The 15,823-nt window shown below is 33.1% G+C and overlaps 1 protein-coding gene across 4 annotated transcripts in view; it reads left to right on the top strand.

Moving 5' to 3' along the window:
• Window positions 1–15,823, top strand: part of LOC140057789 (CUB and sushi domain-containing protein 1-like) — a 66,891-nt gene that overhangs the window by 37,309 nt on the left and 13,759 nt on the right. For 3 of the 4 annotated variants that reach the window (XM_072103547.1, XM_072103540.1, XM_072103532.1), the window contains 30 exons: window positions 1,337–1,513; window positions 1,800–1,967; window positions 2,289–2,459; window positions 2,621–2,785; window positions 3,152–3,316; window positions 3,456–3,617; window positions 3,906–4,070; window positions 4,329–4,493; window positions 4,658–4,819; window positions 4,990–5,154; window positions 5,565–5,729; window positions 6,020–6,184; window positions 6,588–6,752; window positions 7,060–7,224; window positions 7,407–7,571; window positions 8,014–8,178; window positions 8,351–8,515; window positions 8,668–8,832; window positions 9,107–9,271; window positions 10,107–10,271; window positions 10,386–10,550; window positions 11,567–11,731; window positions 12,634–12,795; window positions 13,047–13,211; window positions 13,496–13,660; window positions 13,816–13,980; window positions 14,477–14,641; window positions 14,934–15,098; window positions 15,228–15,392; window positions 15,543–15,707. In XM_072103547.1, the coding sequence (XP_071959648.1) occupies window positions 1,337–1,513; window positions 1,800–1,967; window positions 2,289–2,459; window positions 2,621–2,785; window positions 3,152–3,316; window positions 3,456–3,617; window positions 3,906–4,070; window positions 4,329–4,493; window positions 4,658–4,819; window positions 4,990–5,154; window positions 5,565–5,729; window positions 6,020–6,184; window positions 6,588–6,752; window positions 7,060–7,224; window positions 7,407–7,571; window positions 8,014–8,178; window positions 8,351–8,515; window positions 8,668–8,832; window positions 9,107–9,271; window positions 10,107–10,271; window positions 10,386–10,550; window positions 11,567–11,731; window positions 12,634–12,795; window positions 13,047–13,211; window positions 13,496–13,660; window positions 13,816–13,980; window positions 14,477–14,641; window positions 14,934–15,098; window positions 15,228–15,392; window positions 15,543–15,707 (4,962 nt within the window). The remainder of the gene's footprint in view (window positions 1–1,336; window positions 1,514–1,799; window positions 1,968–2,288; window positions 2,460–2,620; window positions 2,786–3,151; window positions 3,317–3,455; window positions 3,618–3,905; window positions 4,071–4,328; window positions 4,494–4,657; window positions 4,820–4,989; window positions 5,155–5,564; window positions 5,730–6,019; window positions 6,185–6,587; window positions 6,753–7,059; window positions 7,225–7,406; window positions 7,572–8,013; window positions 8,179–8,350; window positions 8,516–8,667; window positions 8,833–9,106; window positions 9,272–10,106; window positions 10,272–10,385; window positions 10,551–11,566; window positions 11,732–12,633; window positions 12,796–13,046; window positions 13,212–13,495; window positions 13,661–13,815; window positions 13,981–14,476; window positions 14,642–14,933; window positions 15,099–15,227; window positions 15,393–15,542; window positions 15,708–15,823) is intronic. The other variant, XM_072103555.1, reaches the window with a different exon arrangement.

The raw sequence follows: 15,823 nt of genomic DNA, 5'->3' as shown, positions 1-15,823 counted from the left end.
GTAGCTTCAGCGCCTAGAAAACCGCGACGTTTCATTGACCGTGAGAGTACGTCAGAGTAATATTATGCACTTTATATGCATTCATTATTGCCAGCGATCTAACTTACTACTAAACAATAGCTATAGGTACGCACTTGTCTGGCGGTATCCCGTTGTACGAATCGTTCAACGTTGGGTCGTGATATCATGTTCCATCCAGGGACCAAAATGTGTACTGTAGTTATTTTCCAGGCGAAGTTTACCGACGGTTACGTCGTGTACTGTGTCGACGTACGCTACACTACAGCAAAAACGAATTATGTTAATTGTTCGTATGTTCACCAATTTTTTAATTTACAAGTAACCTGTACCGTGGGGCACCTAAAATAAATATTTCATCCATTACTAAACAAAAAAACATGCCATTTTCGCTTAGCCAACATCTTTATAGCTAAGTTATTAAATTTTCAATGTCCTGTATGTCATGAATTTCTCAACACTCGGAAGTCCAGATGGTACGCAGGCATACACTTGGGAGGAATAAACTTATTTCCCCGACTGAAAAAGGTCTACGCTTGCGTTTTTTAAGCCTATGGGCCTGATGTTTCCAAAGTATAAAATGCAATTTTTTGAAGACCTGCAGCTCTAGTTTTAAACATTTTCTTAGCTCAGCCCCAACAATAAAGCTGGTCATATTTCGAAGTACAAGAAGTGCATTTTCCGAGACCTAACATCTATATTTTTCAAACATTTCTTAGCTCAGTCACAACCATGATAGGGACTTATATATTTTGTTTCATGTTTTGAAATATAATAAGTCCAATTTCCAGGACCTCCAACTCTATTTTTCTAAATTTTCTTTGAACTTTTATTTTTTAAATTGAAAAATATGGATTGAAACAGTCATCGCGCATCGTTTTTTTGCACGCAGTATTTTATTTATGCATTATAAAAAATGGAAAAAATGGCTACCCTAAATCTGATTAAAATGACCTCAAATGACGCTAGAACGCGTTGCTGCCGGGGGCTTCGCCCCCTGGACTCCCACCGGGGGCCCTTGGCGGCCCCCTGGCCCCCAGCCTTGTGATGCTCGCTTCGCTCGCATAGCCCCCTCGTCGAGGATTGTATCCCCCGCGTCGGGAAGATCCTGGCGCCACCCCTGTAATAAATATTATTAATTTCACCAATATCCAGACATTATTGAAGAATTGTATCTATATATAAATTTACATAAGGGCAAAATTAGGTAAAAAGTTGGTTCATACATTCAGCACTGATTTTAACCACCTAATGTAACCCTTTGTATTGTATTGTTGTAATAATAATAATTGTATTTGTATAATTTGTTTCAACACAGCTCGCTGTACCTCGTTACCAGATGTTGATTTTGCCACAGTCCAAGGACGCTTGGAACATAACAGCATGGTATTCTTCACATGTATTGATGGATATGAATTAGTTGGAGAATCGTCAGCCACTTGTATTGATGGAAGCTACGTGTATTCCTCTAACACAAGTTTACCGAAATGTTATGGTAATATTTTAATTATTATCTTTAAATCTCATATTAATGTAACACCTTCAATACCCAACAAAGGTTCTCCTTGTGAGGGATGTCCCCTGAATAAGGGTTGGCCTTAATTTAAAAAAATGTCATTTTTCAGAGTCCTCTTAAGAGGGGTTTCCTCTGGATTCCTGAATAGAAATATTCCAAAAGATATTGCTTAATATGACAAGACCACTCATAATTAATAGCATGGAGATGATGGCAAGCTATGCTTAAAAAAAAAATTTAAATTACCAATATTTCCCTTTTTCAGCAAACTGTCCACCAGAGAGTATTGATTTTCCTAATGGTCAGATTACAGGCTCACTTCGCCATGGTAGTGTCATCACTTTTACATGTGATGGTGACTATACTCTGGTGGGATATGAAGAAATAGCCTGTGTTGATGGTGCACTAAATGTAAAACTTCCAGAATGTTATGGTAAGAAAAATGTTTATTTAACTCTTATGCACAATATACAGTACCACTGAATCTATTTTATAAGTTAGTACATCATATAAGCTCTGAATCTACTGATATATTGCCAACAATCCTCAAGATCAAATTTAAGTTGTTTTTGTTTACAAGACAAGCATACACACAAGACGCTCTACCTTAATAGTCTTTAGTGGATTTGCGTTGCTATGAGAGAAATCTGACACCAGACAGGATTTTAACATAGTGTTTTGGGGTCAGGCAAGTAACTATCAATGTATAACTCGCAGTAATATTTTGATAGTGTCTGTCTATTTTTATTTTTAGCAAACTGTGAGCAGTTTGGACCAATATCAGATGCTCTGGTCACTGGGGAAACTACTCACAATGAAACTGTCTACATCTCGTGTAATGCTGGCTTTTCTCTTGTGGGGTCTGACAGGGCGACATGTTATAATGGAAACTTTGATGTTGATGCCAAGTCAATTGAGTGTTTTGGTAAAGTACTCTATCAGATTTTTGAAAGTTTTAGCTATATGTCATGCAGGGTTTTTCTCTGGACAATATTAAACTCATGAAACTTAAATGATGATGATGAATAATATTGAACTTGTCACTTAAATAAAAAACTAATGCTACCGTATTCTTTTTTTGTACAGAAAACTGTCAAGATATCGACAATCTTGTAAATGGGTTTGTTACTGGTTCAAGTGAACATGGAGGAAGTCTGAGTTTCAGTTGTATAACAGGTTATACACTTGTTGGTAGTGCTGAAGTAAGATGTTACGATGGTCTATATGATAATTCATTACCAATTTGTAGTGGTAAGTTGTTTATATTAGTATTATTTATCTTGTCAAATTCAAATCAAATTGCTCTGAGTGTTCTAAATTATCATCTTTGGCTAGATAAACTACCCTCGTAAATACTGTTGAAATAAATAACTAAATGTATTAATTAAATTTTGTCCCTGTTAAAGGTAAACATTTCACACAATTTATGATTAACCTAGTAAAATAATACTCAGAATTTGAATTATCTGACTTCTTAAATTTGCAAAATTTAAAACTATTCAATACATAGCATAATAATGTTCTATGGTGAATGACTCTTTTCTTACATATCTGTTAAATTTTCTAATTCCCTATTCTTACAAACTAATTACTTTACCTTAATTCTTCCATTGACAGACAATTGTGATGAAATAGAAAAGATTGAAAATGGAGAAGTGTCTGGAAGTTTTTCACACGGTGGTGTCCTTACATTCAAATGCAACGATGGGTATATACTGGTGGGTTCTCCAGTTCTCGAGTGTACTGATGGTATTTACAACACGGCTTCACCTGTATGCAGAGGTAAGCAATAGTGCATTTTAGTTGATGATAACTATGGACATAACTTACATAATTTAAATTGAACGCTACATTAACAATACTAGTAAAGAACGTCTCTTGGAAATGGTTTCTTGAGTTAACACCATGAAATACTTTTCAGCTAACTGTCGTCCTCTTGACCTTGAGAATGGACTTGTCAACGGAGGTAACAACCATGGTGATAAAGTACGCTTTAGATGTAATGATGGTTACAGTATTGTGGGTCGACCCTCACTTTCATGTAGAGATGGACAGTACAATGGCGAGGCTCCAGTTTGCTATGGTAAATATGTTTTTATTTTAGTTTATAAATTTTTTTTAGTGTAAACTAGCAAATTCTAAATAGATGACAATATTAATCTTTTGAATAAGCCAATTTTAATTAAATGGGTACTTTGTCCACTGAATACTTCATGGTCATGGTCTAACAAGTTTGTCAGACTGTTGAATACTCTTGAGTTTTGACTACTTACAAGCAATGTCTGGACAATTATGGTAAAGGTAATTTTATTATTTTTGAAGCAGAAGAATAGAATTCAACATTTTTTTTTCCACTACTTTTGTTTTATAGCCGACTGCACAACACCACCTATCATTCTCAACGCTGAGTTTGTAGGTAATTCGAAACACGGTGATTCATTGTTCTACAGTTGTGTACAGGGCTACACAGCTGTAGGCGTTAACTATACCACGTGTGATGATGGAACATTTGCAGATTTTGACTTTTCTTGTAAAAGTAAGTACATAATTACTAAAACAAATTGAATAAACTAAAGAAATACATTATATCAATCCAGTGTATCCGACTAGCAAGGATGCAGTCATATTCAGTGAATCTTCTGCATGGTGTATTTATTTCCAGATGTGATTGCGGTGAGTAAATTGGTTAGTTAATTAGTATCTCTATTCTCAGAGTATTGGTTTATCTTTAGGCTCAGGAAGATTATCTTGTACTTATTTTGGATTATTATGATAACATTCTTTTTTTTGGTAGAAAATTGTGAGTATCCAGCCCCTCTTGGAAATGGCACTGTGCAGGCTGACACTAATCATGGTGGAATAGCAGTATTCAACTGTGCACCAAGATTTACTCTTGTTGGAGTTTCTGAAACTACTTGTAATGATGGAAATTATGAAGACCCAAATCCAGAATGCTTTTGTGAGTAATGCAGAATTTAAAAAAATTTAAAATTAAAGTGTCCAGGTTCTAAGTCAATACTTTGTCTTATAAGTGTTGTTAGCGTCTATTGAGTTAAACTAATATTATATAAATATTTTGATTCGATAGTTTAGATAATAATAAATATCAATTTTCTTTTACAGTAAACTGTGGTGTACCTGTGATACCAAACTCTAAAATAAATGGAAGTGCAGAACATGGAAAGAGTATAGAGGTATCTTGTGATGACATGTTTACGTTGGTAGGGGAACCAACTTTGACATGTAGCAGTGGAATTTTTGAAAAAGACGATACCATTTGTAGTCGTATGTATATTAATATATACTGTATAAAAATATCACATGTAACACTTGTATCATACATACCTAACCTTCCATGATACAGGCACAACATGTCGTACACACTGTATATAAATACGTAGAGATACAGTACTGAGAATCAGTATGAATACAATATTTAATATTTTGTTCTTCAGCAAACTGTCTACAGCCGGCTCCAATTCAAAATGGACAGGTAGCAGCTGAAGTAGTGCATGGTGGCAGTTCAACGTACAGTTGCGATGATGGATTTACACCAGTAGGAACTCTGAAGGTGAAATGTGAATTTGGAAACTACCAAACTGAACCACCAAAATGTTACAGTAAGTCAACAGTCACAGTGAATATTTAATTTACGGTTGTAGTGCCTCATACGATACCATGTATGGGAAGGCAACTTACATTCACCAGGTTTTTACAAGCAATTAGTTAGCCTAAAATGTTAGACAGTACGTCGGAGCAGATTCAGGATTTTTTAAATGAAGGAGCACTAACAGAAAACATTAATTGTATATAAAGTTATTTCAGAATTTAATTCTAGCTGTCAAAAGAGAAGAGCAATTACCCTATAATAACCTGGATCCGGCCCTGTATACTGAATGTATTTATTGAATTATAATGTGTGGAGGCATACAAGACATATATGCAACTAAGATAAAACCAGTTTATTACACTGTCTCGGAACCCCTTAGACTCAAACAATCTGTATTCAAATTATTATTACTTATTTTAGAAAATTGTAACAACTCACTGGTAATACCCAATGGACAGTACAGCGGTAGCTTTGATCATGGTGGCTCTATCAACATAACTTGTGATGAAGGCTATACTGCAGTTGGTAAAACAACTATTTTATGTGATGATGGCGAATTTAACCACAAGCCTGCAAAATGTAAAGGTAAGTATAACGTAACAACTATAACTCTTTCTTCTTTCTCTTTCGTGTTGTTTTTTTGTGTTGTTTTTTTGTTTGGTTATTGGTTTAGTTTAATCATAAATATAATATCTGTAGGGTTTACTTGCACATTCCTTGATTACAGATCTTTCAAGACTTTTCCTACACTTAGGCTCACAAACTGTCTTATGGCAAAAACAACTTAAACAATTAATATTCTAATATGCCCATTCCAAAATATATTTATTTCAAATTATAATATCAATACTATTTTTGATTTTTTTTTTCTTCAGAAAACTGTGCTCCCTTGACTGAAATAGTGAATGGTCAGTTTACTGGTGGTTTTAACCATGGAGATATCATTACTATAACGTGTAATGTGGGCTATTCCATTGTGGGAAAGAAGAAGGTAACATGTAAAGATGGATCCTATAATGCAGAGTTTGCTATTTGTCAAGGTACGTACCATTTATTGTATAATCCTTTATAAACCAAGGCAATCAAACAGAATCCTGAGCTCTGCGACACGATAATAACAGTACAAGACACAGTAGATGAAGAGTACAGTCGATAACATAAGATCAATTGACTAGTTACGAGTACCTATGTTGGCAAGACGAGCTCAGTGTTGTGTTGTTAGATTGCCTTGCTTAAACATACAAAAAATGGTGGCCAGAATGAATTCAACTGTATCTCTAATACTTTATACAGCGAATTTAACAATGATGCATAATTCTTTATGATATTGATAATGTTATGTTGTTCTCAACAATTATGACCACCATTATGACCAGAATTCATATAATTATTTAATTTAATTTTTATTTACTCCATCTTAATGTTAATTTTATTTTTGTTTAGCTGATTGCAAAGAACCAGAAGCACTTGTAAATGGTAACATACAAGGAAAATATAAACATAATGATAATATACGCTTTACATGCAATCCCGGATACTCGTTAGTTGGAGTCACAAATACAGTTTGCGAGAATGGACAATACTTAGATCCTAACCCTGTATGCTATGGTAAGTCACGTTCTAACACATTTTATATATACAAACACATATTGTTGGTGCAAAAGATGATTGGCTGCAACAAAGTCTGTACAATATTCTCCGGTTTCTGTTAACCAAACAATTGGCCAATGGAAATTCAGTCAAACTTTTAGGGGGCATGGAAGTGATCATGTTGCAACCACATACAAAACCTTTGATCTAACTGAGCTGTTGTTATTTAAAACATTTATTAGTATTTTGTAGGAAATATTTTATTATAGCTACAAACGAATAAATTAACAGGTAAAAGTAAACAATTTTCTATTTTAATTTTCAGAGAACTGTGGCCCATCCCTAGTCATCAGAAACGGCAGATACATTGGATCGCTGAAACATGATGGTGCTATATACATCATATGTGATGCTGGATTTAGTCTTGAAGGACAGTCTAACATGACATGCTACAATGGACAACTTAGTTCAGAAATGCCAGTTTGTAGAGGTAGGTATTTATATTCTCATGATTAAATGTTTATGAACATTATTTTTAATAATCAATACAATCATTTGTCTTATCTGAAAGTACTTTTACAATAGGTTTATCTGACATAGTTTTGTGACTTATAAAAATATCTATTATATTCTTTGTCATTTTGATTGTTATTTAATTATTAATCTTTACAGGTGACTGCACACAACCTTCAGAATTAATAGATGGTACAATTGTTGCTGATTTGGTTCATGGAGGAGTAACAACATTTAGCTGTAATGAAGGTTTTACTTTAGTTGGTGTTGATAGCTCGGTGTGTTTAGATGGACTTCTGACAGATCCTTCACCTGAATGTTTTGGTAAGTAGGCAGTAGCACGAATAGGTATGTTCCCTGAATAGGGAGTGGTTAGAGTTAATGTTAACACATGTATTCCAACTTTTTAGTTTCACAGTAAGTAAATACAGGTTTCCCCAAAGTGAAAAAGGGATTCTATTATAAACCAAAATGATTGTCAAGAATTGTATATATGTATATGTTGAAGTCTTGTATTCATCCTAATCTGGATTGACTTGACGGATGCTCTTTCTATTTGTGAAGAACCAGTTTTGCTGGGTTTACGCAAAGCCGGGTTTACGCAAAGCCAGGCTTAATTTTAATTTTCGTAATATTTATTTAACCAAAAAATTTTCATAAAACAATAATATAGAGGTTGTTTATATTGAAATGTTCTACCTTTTCAAATTGGCTTACTTCTTCTGATGATAATTTATTATTATAATAATTAATTATTATCTTCTAGCCAACTGTCCATCAGACAACCTAATTAAAAATGGTGAAATGTCTGGTAGCTTGACTCATGGTCAGAATGCAACATTTACTTGCAATGCTGGGTATACTTTGGTTGGCAACTATGAAATCTTTTGCTATGATGGTCAATATAGTAGTAACATACCCAGCTGTAAACGTAAGTTTTTAATTTGGGCTTTAATTAATCAAACTTTATAGTACATGTTTAGGGAATATAAATATCCTTCAACTCTACAAATTGACACACTTGTTTGTAGTTCACATAGGGTGTTGTCAATTTTGTTGACGAAACCATTTACATTTTTTTAATTGTTACATATTTTTTATAGTAAATTGTGCAAAACAAAGTAATCTTGAAAATGGAATCATCAAGAACGATATTACTCATGGTGGTAAAACTTCATACAGATGTTTTGACAACTTTAGTTTGGTTGGGGCTGATGTCGTGTATTGTGAAGATGGAAAATATACAAGTCCTAAACCGACATGCTATGGTAAGAAAATATTTCATTTTGTTGTTGAAATGTTTCATATTCTTTCATAGTGTTTTTTCTTTTATATTACTCAATAAGGTACAGACAAACCTTTCTTTAAAAGTGTAAACAAAAATGGTTAGTTGATTTATAAACTTGTATATTTCCTTTAGCAAACTGTGAAGCTACAATCAGTATTATAAATGGTAAATACACTGGTAGCTTTACTCATGGAGGATCCATTACATTCACATGTGATGTTGGTTATACATTGGTAGGAGAAACAACAATAACATGTGAAAATGGACAATACAGCTCATCATATGCTGTGTGCAGAGGTAGGCACTTCGTTATTTCCAAATTTTAAACTTCAGCATTTTTTTCAATATTATATTTTAATGTTTAAGTCAAGGAGAGAAAATAAAGGAGAAAAAACTCCATGCTTAGTCACAGTGCCTGTTTATGTGGTCAGGTGAAATACTGTTTTAGGAAAATAGAATGTATTGTGAATGATCACAAATGTATTTTTATTTGTCTTCTTTGATGTTTTACTTTAAAATTCACATATTTTTAATATAATAATTATCAACTTATTTTCCATATATATTTTAGAAAACTGTGACTCTACAACAAGTGTTGCGAATGGACAAGTATTTGGCAGCTTCATCCATGGAGGTTCTTTTAATATTGTATGTAACGTTGATTACACACTTGTTGGAGAATCTACAGTTTCTTGTAATAATGGACAGTTTAGTTCAGCTATTGCTGAATGTCGGGGTAAGTCGAAAATACAAATCATTATTTATCTCCGCCAAGGAGGTATATGTAATCGATCGCGTGTGTTTGTCTGTCTGTCTGTTTGTTTGTTAGCAGGATTACTCAAAAAGTAATTACAAGATCTTTACCAAAATGAATATACGGATAGATATGTGGTCAAGGACCATTCCATTAAATTTTGGGACCATTTGGGACCATGGTCCCAATAATTCTGGACCACTTTTTTAGTATACCATTCAGACCTGCTAGTGTTAAAAGCCGGCAAGCAGTCTTAAAGTAACAAATAAACTAAAATTGCATTTTCTCGAGAACTACTTGTCCAAAAAATTTCATTTTTGTACAAGAGGCAAGAGTTATAACTTGTGATTTGTAAATTTAAAACATAATTCGATTTAATGTGCACGTTTTTTTATGCGAGTAGCTTAAAAAACCTATTTCTTTTCAAATTCACTCGTTTGATTTTCGCGTTGCTGTTCTATTGTTAGTCAACTGAAGCTATTGTTAATTGAAAGGCTTACATAACCATTACACCAAACTCACATACACATGCTTGTAGTGAAAATAGCCTAAATCACAAACAGCATTAAGACACACACAAATATATATATATATATATTTCTTTTTTACCGGAGAAATCTTATGTAGGAGAATTTTACAGTAGGCGGAGGTATGCACTCTCGGAGTGTCTTTCTAGTTACTACTGTATTTCTTAAACTTAATATTATTTTATGAGAAAGTAAGAGGTATTAAAATATTGATTACAACCTAATTTTTAAATGTGTACGAATTTATAATGTGTATGTTATGTTTTCCATTTCTTTTTACATTTTAACAGCCAATTGTCAGCCACCGTCACCTATCATAAATGGTCAAGTACAGTCATACCAATCACATGGAGGCATAACTACCTTTACATGTAATGATGGATACACATTAGTTGGTGTTTCAAGTACTATGTGTTTAGATGGACAATATCAAGATGCATTCCCTGTTTGTAGTTGTAAGTACTTTCACAATACAATATTGTATAGTATTATGTGAACTGGAATCTGAATTTCTTCTATTCATTAAAATAATTGGTTATAAGTTATTAACCAAAGTTTGATTTGTCTAGCTAACTGTGAGTCGTCCATCAGTATTGTAAATGGTCAGTACACTGGGAGCTTTACTCATGGAGGATCCATTACATTCACATGTGATGTTGGTTATACATTGGTAGGAGAAACAACAATAACTTGTGAAAATGGACAATACAGCTCATCATATGCTGTGTGTAAAGGTATGCAATTATTATTAGAAGTCTCGCTATATACAGGTTTGTTACATAATACACATTTGGTACTAAAATTATGTTGCACTTTATCAAGTAATTTATAAGAGCATGTTGTAACACAGTGGACTAATATTCATTTGGTCATAATTGCAGTTATGCTTAACTTCAACCGACATTTGATGGTACAATAATTATTAATGTTGATGAGGTTGATGGAAGTGAGTATCATTCTAACTATGATGCAATGTTGATAATGATAATTGTGATAACAATGTTGATGTTGATAAACATTAACATCAATATCATCAATGAAGGAGAAACAATTGTCCATTTGCAACAGAAGTGACTGTTATGACGATATTTATGATAAATTATGACGGACCGTGATATCGACATTGATAGATCACCAATTGAATAACTTTTGAAAATATTTTAACATCTACAAATATATGATTTCTTGTTCACTTTAAGTGCTTCCCTTTAATCCTCTGACTGAATACACATCTTGTTTGTATGACTTGTTCACTTGTACTAATGCATGTTTGTGAGTTAGATACATATAGACCATTTTGCTGTAAAATGCCTCCAAGATTTCCAAGAAGCAATCAATAACAAATTGAAAAGTATGTAATATAACCTAGCAACCACCATTACATTTTGCTGGTAGCATAATGAGCAGCCACACATAATACTGATGTTCAAAATGTACTCAATCTTACCTGTGATATTGTACCGATTTTAGGCTTTCTATTTAAACAAAGAAGCATAACGGTATACGAGTATTTGTATACAGGTTTTCTTTACCCCAGAAGTATCTGATTGTGGTGCGGTCCATTACTGCAATAATACAAAAAAGCAACAGTATACATAACTTTAATTTATCATGCAATGCGTGGCACTGCGAAAAACATTTTCTTTACAAAACTTAAATCAGGTCATAAAATGGTCTATACGTATTAGTGATATCACTTGTGGTAGTTTTATTTTATTTTTTGCACTTTACATGTTTAAACAACTTACAGCTGATTGTGAACCGATCGTTCAGTTTGCAAATGGTGACGTATCTGGTTCCTTCATGCATGATGGGAGAATAAAATTCACATGCAACGAGGGTTCCAGGTTGGAAGGCAAAAAAAAGCTCATTTGTAACGATGGCCAATATGACTATGATGTGCCAGTTTGTAATGGTATGAAGTTCACAAATAATTTTGTTCTATAGACCTTGAATTGTGGAAAATAAAAAAAATAAAAAATAGACAGATACACAATAATATAATGTGATTCAAAAATAAAAATGTTATACCGTAAATAATCGATAAGCACAGCATATGATCTATTTGCGGAATGTATAACATTTTCAAGATTTTAAAATATGCTAAATATAACCAGAAAAAAGCGATATAGAACTATAGGTCTAACCAATAAGTTTCTTACAACAATGATTTTATTAATCAAAATCTATCAAGCGCAGTCAAATAAGCTCACATTGAAAACCTTCGCAGTGCTTTTTTGGTCATTTACGGTATGCATATACTTGAATTGAGTAATTTTGGAATTAATTTACTACTTTTGATATCGAACTTACTTGAAAATGGTTAGCTGCATGGAAATAGATTTACTGATTGTTTTTCACAATGTCTTACTAAACTACCTTATAACTGTACTACACCATGTGAGCACAATGTGCTAAAAATGATTACATGATGTTAATTTTGTTTGTTCAGATACCACTGTAGGTCAAAATTGTACACAAATACACACCGTTTAATTTTTAATTGTGCAATCTTCACATTATTTCAATTGTACTGTATGTCAGTTGTTCTAGTTTGCCATGTTATTTTTTACAAATTTATAATGTATCTAGTTTTCGTCAGCTATTGACACACGGCTTAATTCTTACTGTATGATCGATTTCATCGGTTTAGAGTTAGTGAACTTCTCCATGCATTGGTACCCTAGTATTCCTAATAAATTTGATTTCCGAAATGTGTTGGAATATATAAAGTCACGGGCTCTCCCGGTCTGAACTTTTAAGAAACGAATAGAAAAATTGAAAATTAATATTCTCACAATTTATTTCACACATCAGCCAATTGTCAAAGGATACAACTGCTGAACGGTAAAGTAATTTTCAGAGCAAAGCACGGATCTGTTAGCACATTTGTTTGCGATGAAGGATATACACTTGTTGGACCTAGCAGTACAGTGTGTGATAATGGACAATTCACAGACAAATTGCCAGTTTGTGAAGGTTTGTAATTTTCAGATTGGTTATTTCTAAAATGTTTAAATCAATTCTCCAAATGTATTTCGAACACTTTTGTTTTGTGCAAAACATGTTAAAGAATATCAGATGGTTATGTTGGCTCCTGGACCGTTAATCTGTGGGGCACTGACTGTTCATAAACTTTAGCAGAAATGTTTAATCATAAATGCATTATATATTTCAAAGTACCATATTATTGGTGCATGTTACTTATTTCCATTTATTTTTTGTTACAGCTAACTGTGAGTCTTCCATCAGTATTGTAAATGGTCAGTACACTGGTAGCTTTAGTCATGGAGGATCCATCACATTCACATGTGATGTTGGTTATACATTGGTAGGAGAAACAACAATAACTTGTGATAATGGAAAATATAGCTCATCATATGCGGAATGCAAAGGTAGGTGTTAATACATTGGGAACCCTGGCAAAAAAGTCACAAGTAATTCGCACCTGATCGAATTAATTTTTCAAAGTGTTCTCAATGTAATACAAATTACACATCAGAGTAGGGCAAAAAATCTGACCAATTCTCAACTCCCTGATGCAAAACTACTCCAACTCCACAGCAGATAAATGCAATTACAATCCTGTTGGAATATCTGGTTCACCCTAGTAATGTCTATGTACCATAGTCACAGTTGTATAATGTATTTATGTGTCCTTTTTCTGTCCTTTTTCCAGCTAACTGTGAGTCCTCCATCCTTATTATAAACGGTGGGTACTCTGGTAGAAATACTCATGGAGGATCTATTACATTCATATGTAATGTTGGTTATACATTGGTAGGAGAAAGAACAATAACTTGTGATAATGGACAATACAGCTCATCATATGCTGAATGCAAAGGTACAGTTTTTTTTACAAATTGTTTTGTTACTTATTTCAATCATAGATGATATTTTTGTTTCAATTGATTTATATTTAGGAATTACGAGCTATCAAGATTCTATTAAATTGCAACATCACTCCAACTAAGCATCAAACTTTCATTATTCTTTCAGCAAACTGTGACTCTACAACAAGTGTTGCAAATGGACAAGTATTTGGCAGCTTCATCCATGGAGGTTCTTTTAATATTGTATGTAACGTTGATTACAAACTTGTTGGAGAATCTACAGTTTCTTGTAATAATGGACAATTTAGTTCAGCTATTGCTGAATGTCGACGTAAGTTAAAATTACTAATTGTTTAATCCGAATGCTTTTTGTTTTTTATAAAATAATATTTCTAAACCTACAGGTAATATTAATATAAAATAATTATGACAAGATTTTATATGTTAATTTTAAAGAATATGAAAGTAAAATGTATTCGAATTACCTTGATTATACTCGGCCAAGTTCCTCAAAGGTTTTGATTACACAAACCATCAATGGTTTTGGTTGTCTGCATGAAATCGTCCTTTCGATGCATACGGTTTCAATGACACGGGGTCATACAGTTTCTTCCTTTTAGTGTGACATGCTCTTCCAAAGATTCATTGTCTTGTAGCCAAGACATTTCAGTATTCCACAGGACTGAAAAAAATTAAGTAAACATGTTTCTTAAAAAAATATTTCTAATTAAAGTCATCGGAGTAAAATTGATTGATCCACGACTTGTATCTATAAAAAATGCTAGACTATATATGTATAACTAACTAACCTTTGACTTATACTATAGTTAATTGTCAGACACCGTCGCCTGTCATTAATGGTCGGGTAGAGTCAAACCAATCCCATGGAGGCATAACTACCTTTACATGTTTCGATGGATACACATTAGTTGGTGTTTCAAGTACTATGTGTTTAGATGGACAATATCAAGATGCATTCCCTGTTTGTAGTTGTAAGTACTATCACGATATCAATATTAAAATAGCGCTAACCATGAAATGTGTTACTATATCTCTGGCCCTGCTCTATCTCTGGCCCTGCTGGAGCAACTTCTGCTATGTTAGAACTGCAATTGTTGCTAAAAAGATATTTTTTAGATCAATTTCATAACAATCGGGTAAAAGAGAAGTAAATCATATATGTGGGAAAGATCTTTCATAACAAGTATTTCTACATACAGGTACCTTAGCCAAAAAATGCACATTATTTAAATTTAAATGCATGCTTGTGTTTCCTCTCCCCAGCTGACTGTGAATCATCCATCAGTATTGTAAACGGTCAGTATTCCGGTAGCTTTATTCACGGAGGATCCATTACATTCACATGTGATGTTGGTTATACATTGGTAGGAGAAACAACAATAACTTGTGATAATGGACAATACAGCTCATCATATGCTGTGTGTAGAGGTATGTATGCAATGTCTTGACAAACGTATTATAATTTTAATATTAGTTGCACATTTGTTCATTGCTTAAACGTTTTCCATTGACATTTATGTGCCATTTAAATGATATATGATAAAACTTTCTCCATAGCTAACTGCGAGTCATCTATAAGTATTGTAAATGGTCAGTATTCTGGTAGCTTTACTCATGGGGGATCCATTACATTCACATGTGATGTTGGTTATACATTGGTTGGAGAAAGAACAATAACGTGTGATAATGGTCAATACAGCTCATCATATGCAGAATGTAAAGGTACAGTTATTTTACAAATTTTTTTGTACAAACTGCATATTTCAACCATAGATGACATCCATGTTTCAAATGATTTCTATTCAGGAATTAAGGTTCTTTTAAGTACCAACATCACTCTAACTAAGCATTAAACTGTCATTATTCTTTCAGCAAACTGTGACTCTACAACAAGTGTTGCAAATGGACAAGTATTTGGCAGCTTCATCCATGGAGGTTCTTTTAATATTGTATGTAACGTTGATTACAAACTTGTTGGAGAATCTACAGTTTCTTGTAATAATGGACAATTTAGTTCAGCTATTGCTGAATGTCGACGTAAGTTAAAATTACTAATTGTTTAATCTGAATGCTTTTTGTTTTTTTATAAAATAATATTTCTAAACCTACAGGTAATATTAGTATAAAATGATTATGACAAGATTTTAAATGTT

This window comes from Antedon mediterranea, chromosome 1 (assembly GCF_964355755.1).
Source record: "Antedon mediterranea chromosome 1, ecAntMedi1.1, whole genome shotgun sequence".
NCBI lineage: Eukaryota > Metazoa > Echinodermata > Crinoidea > Comatulida > Antedonidae > Antedon > Antedon mediterranea.
This window is presented reverse-complemented; position numbering and strand designations above follow the sequence as displayed.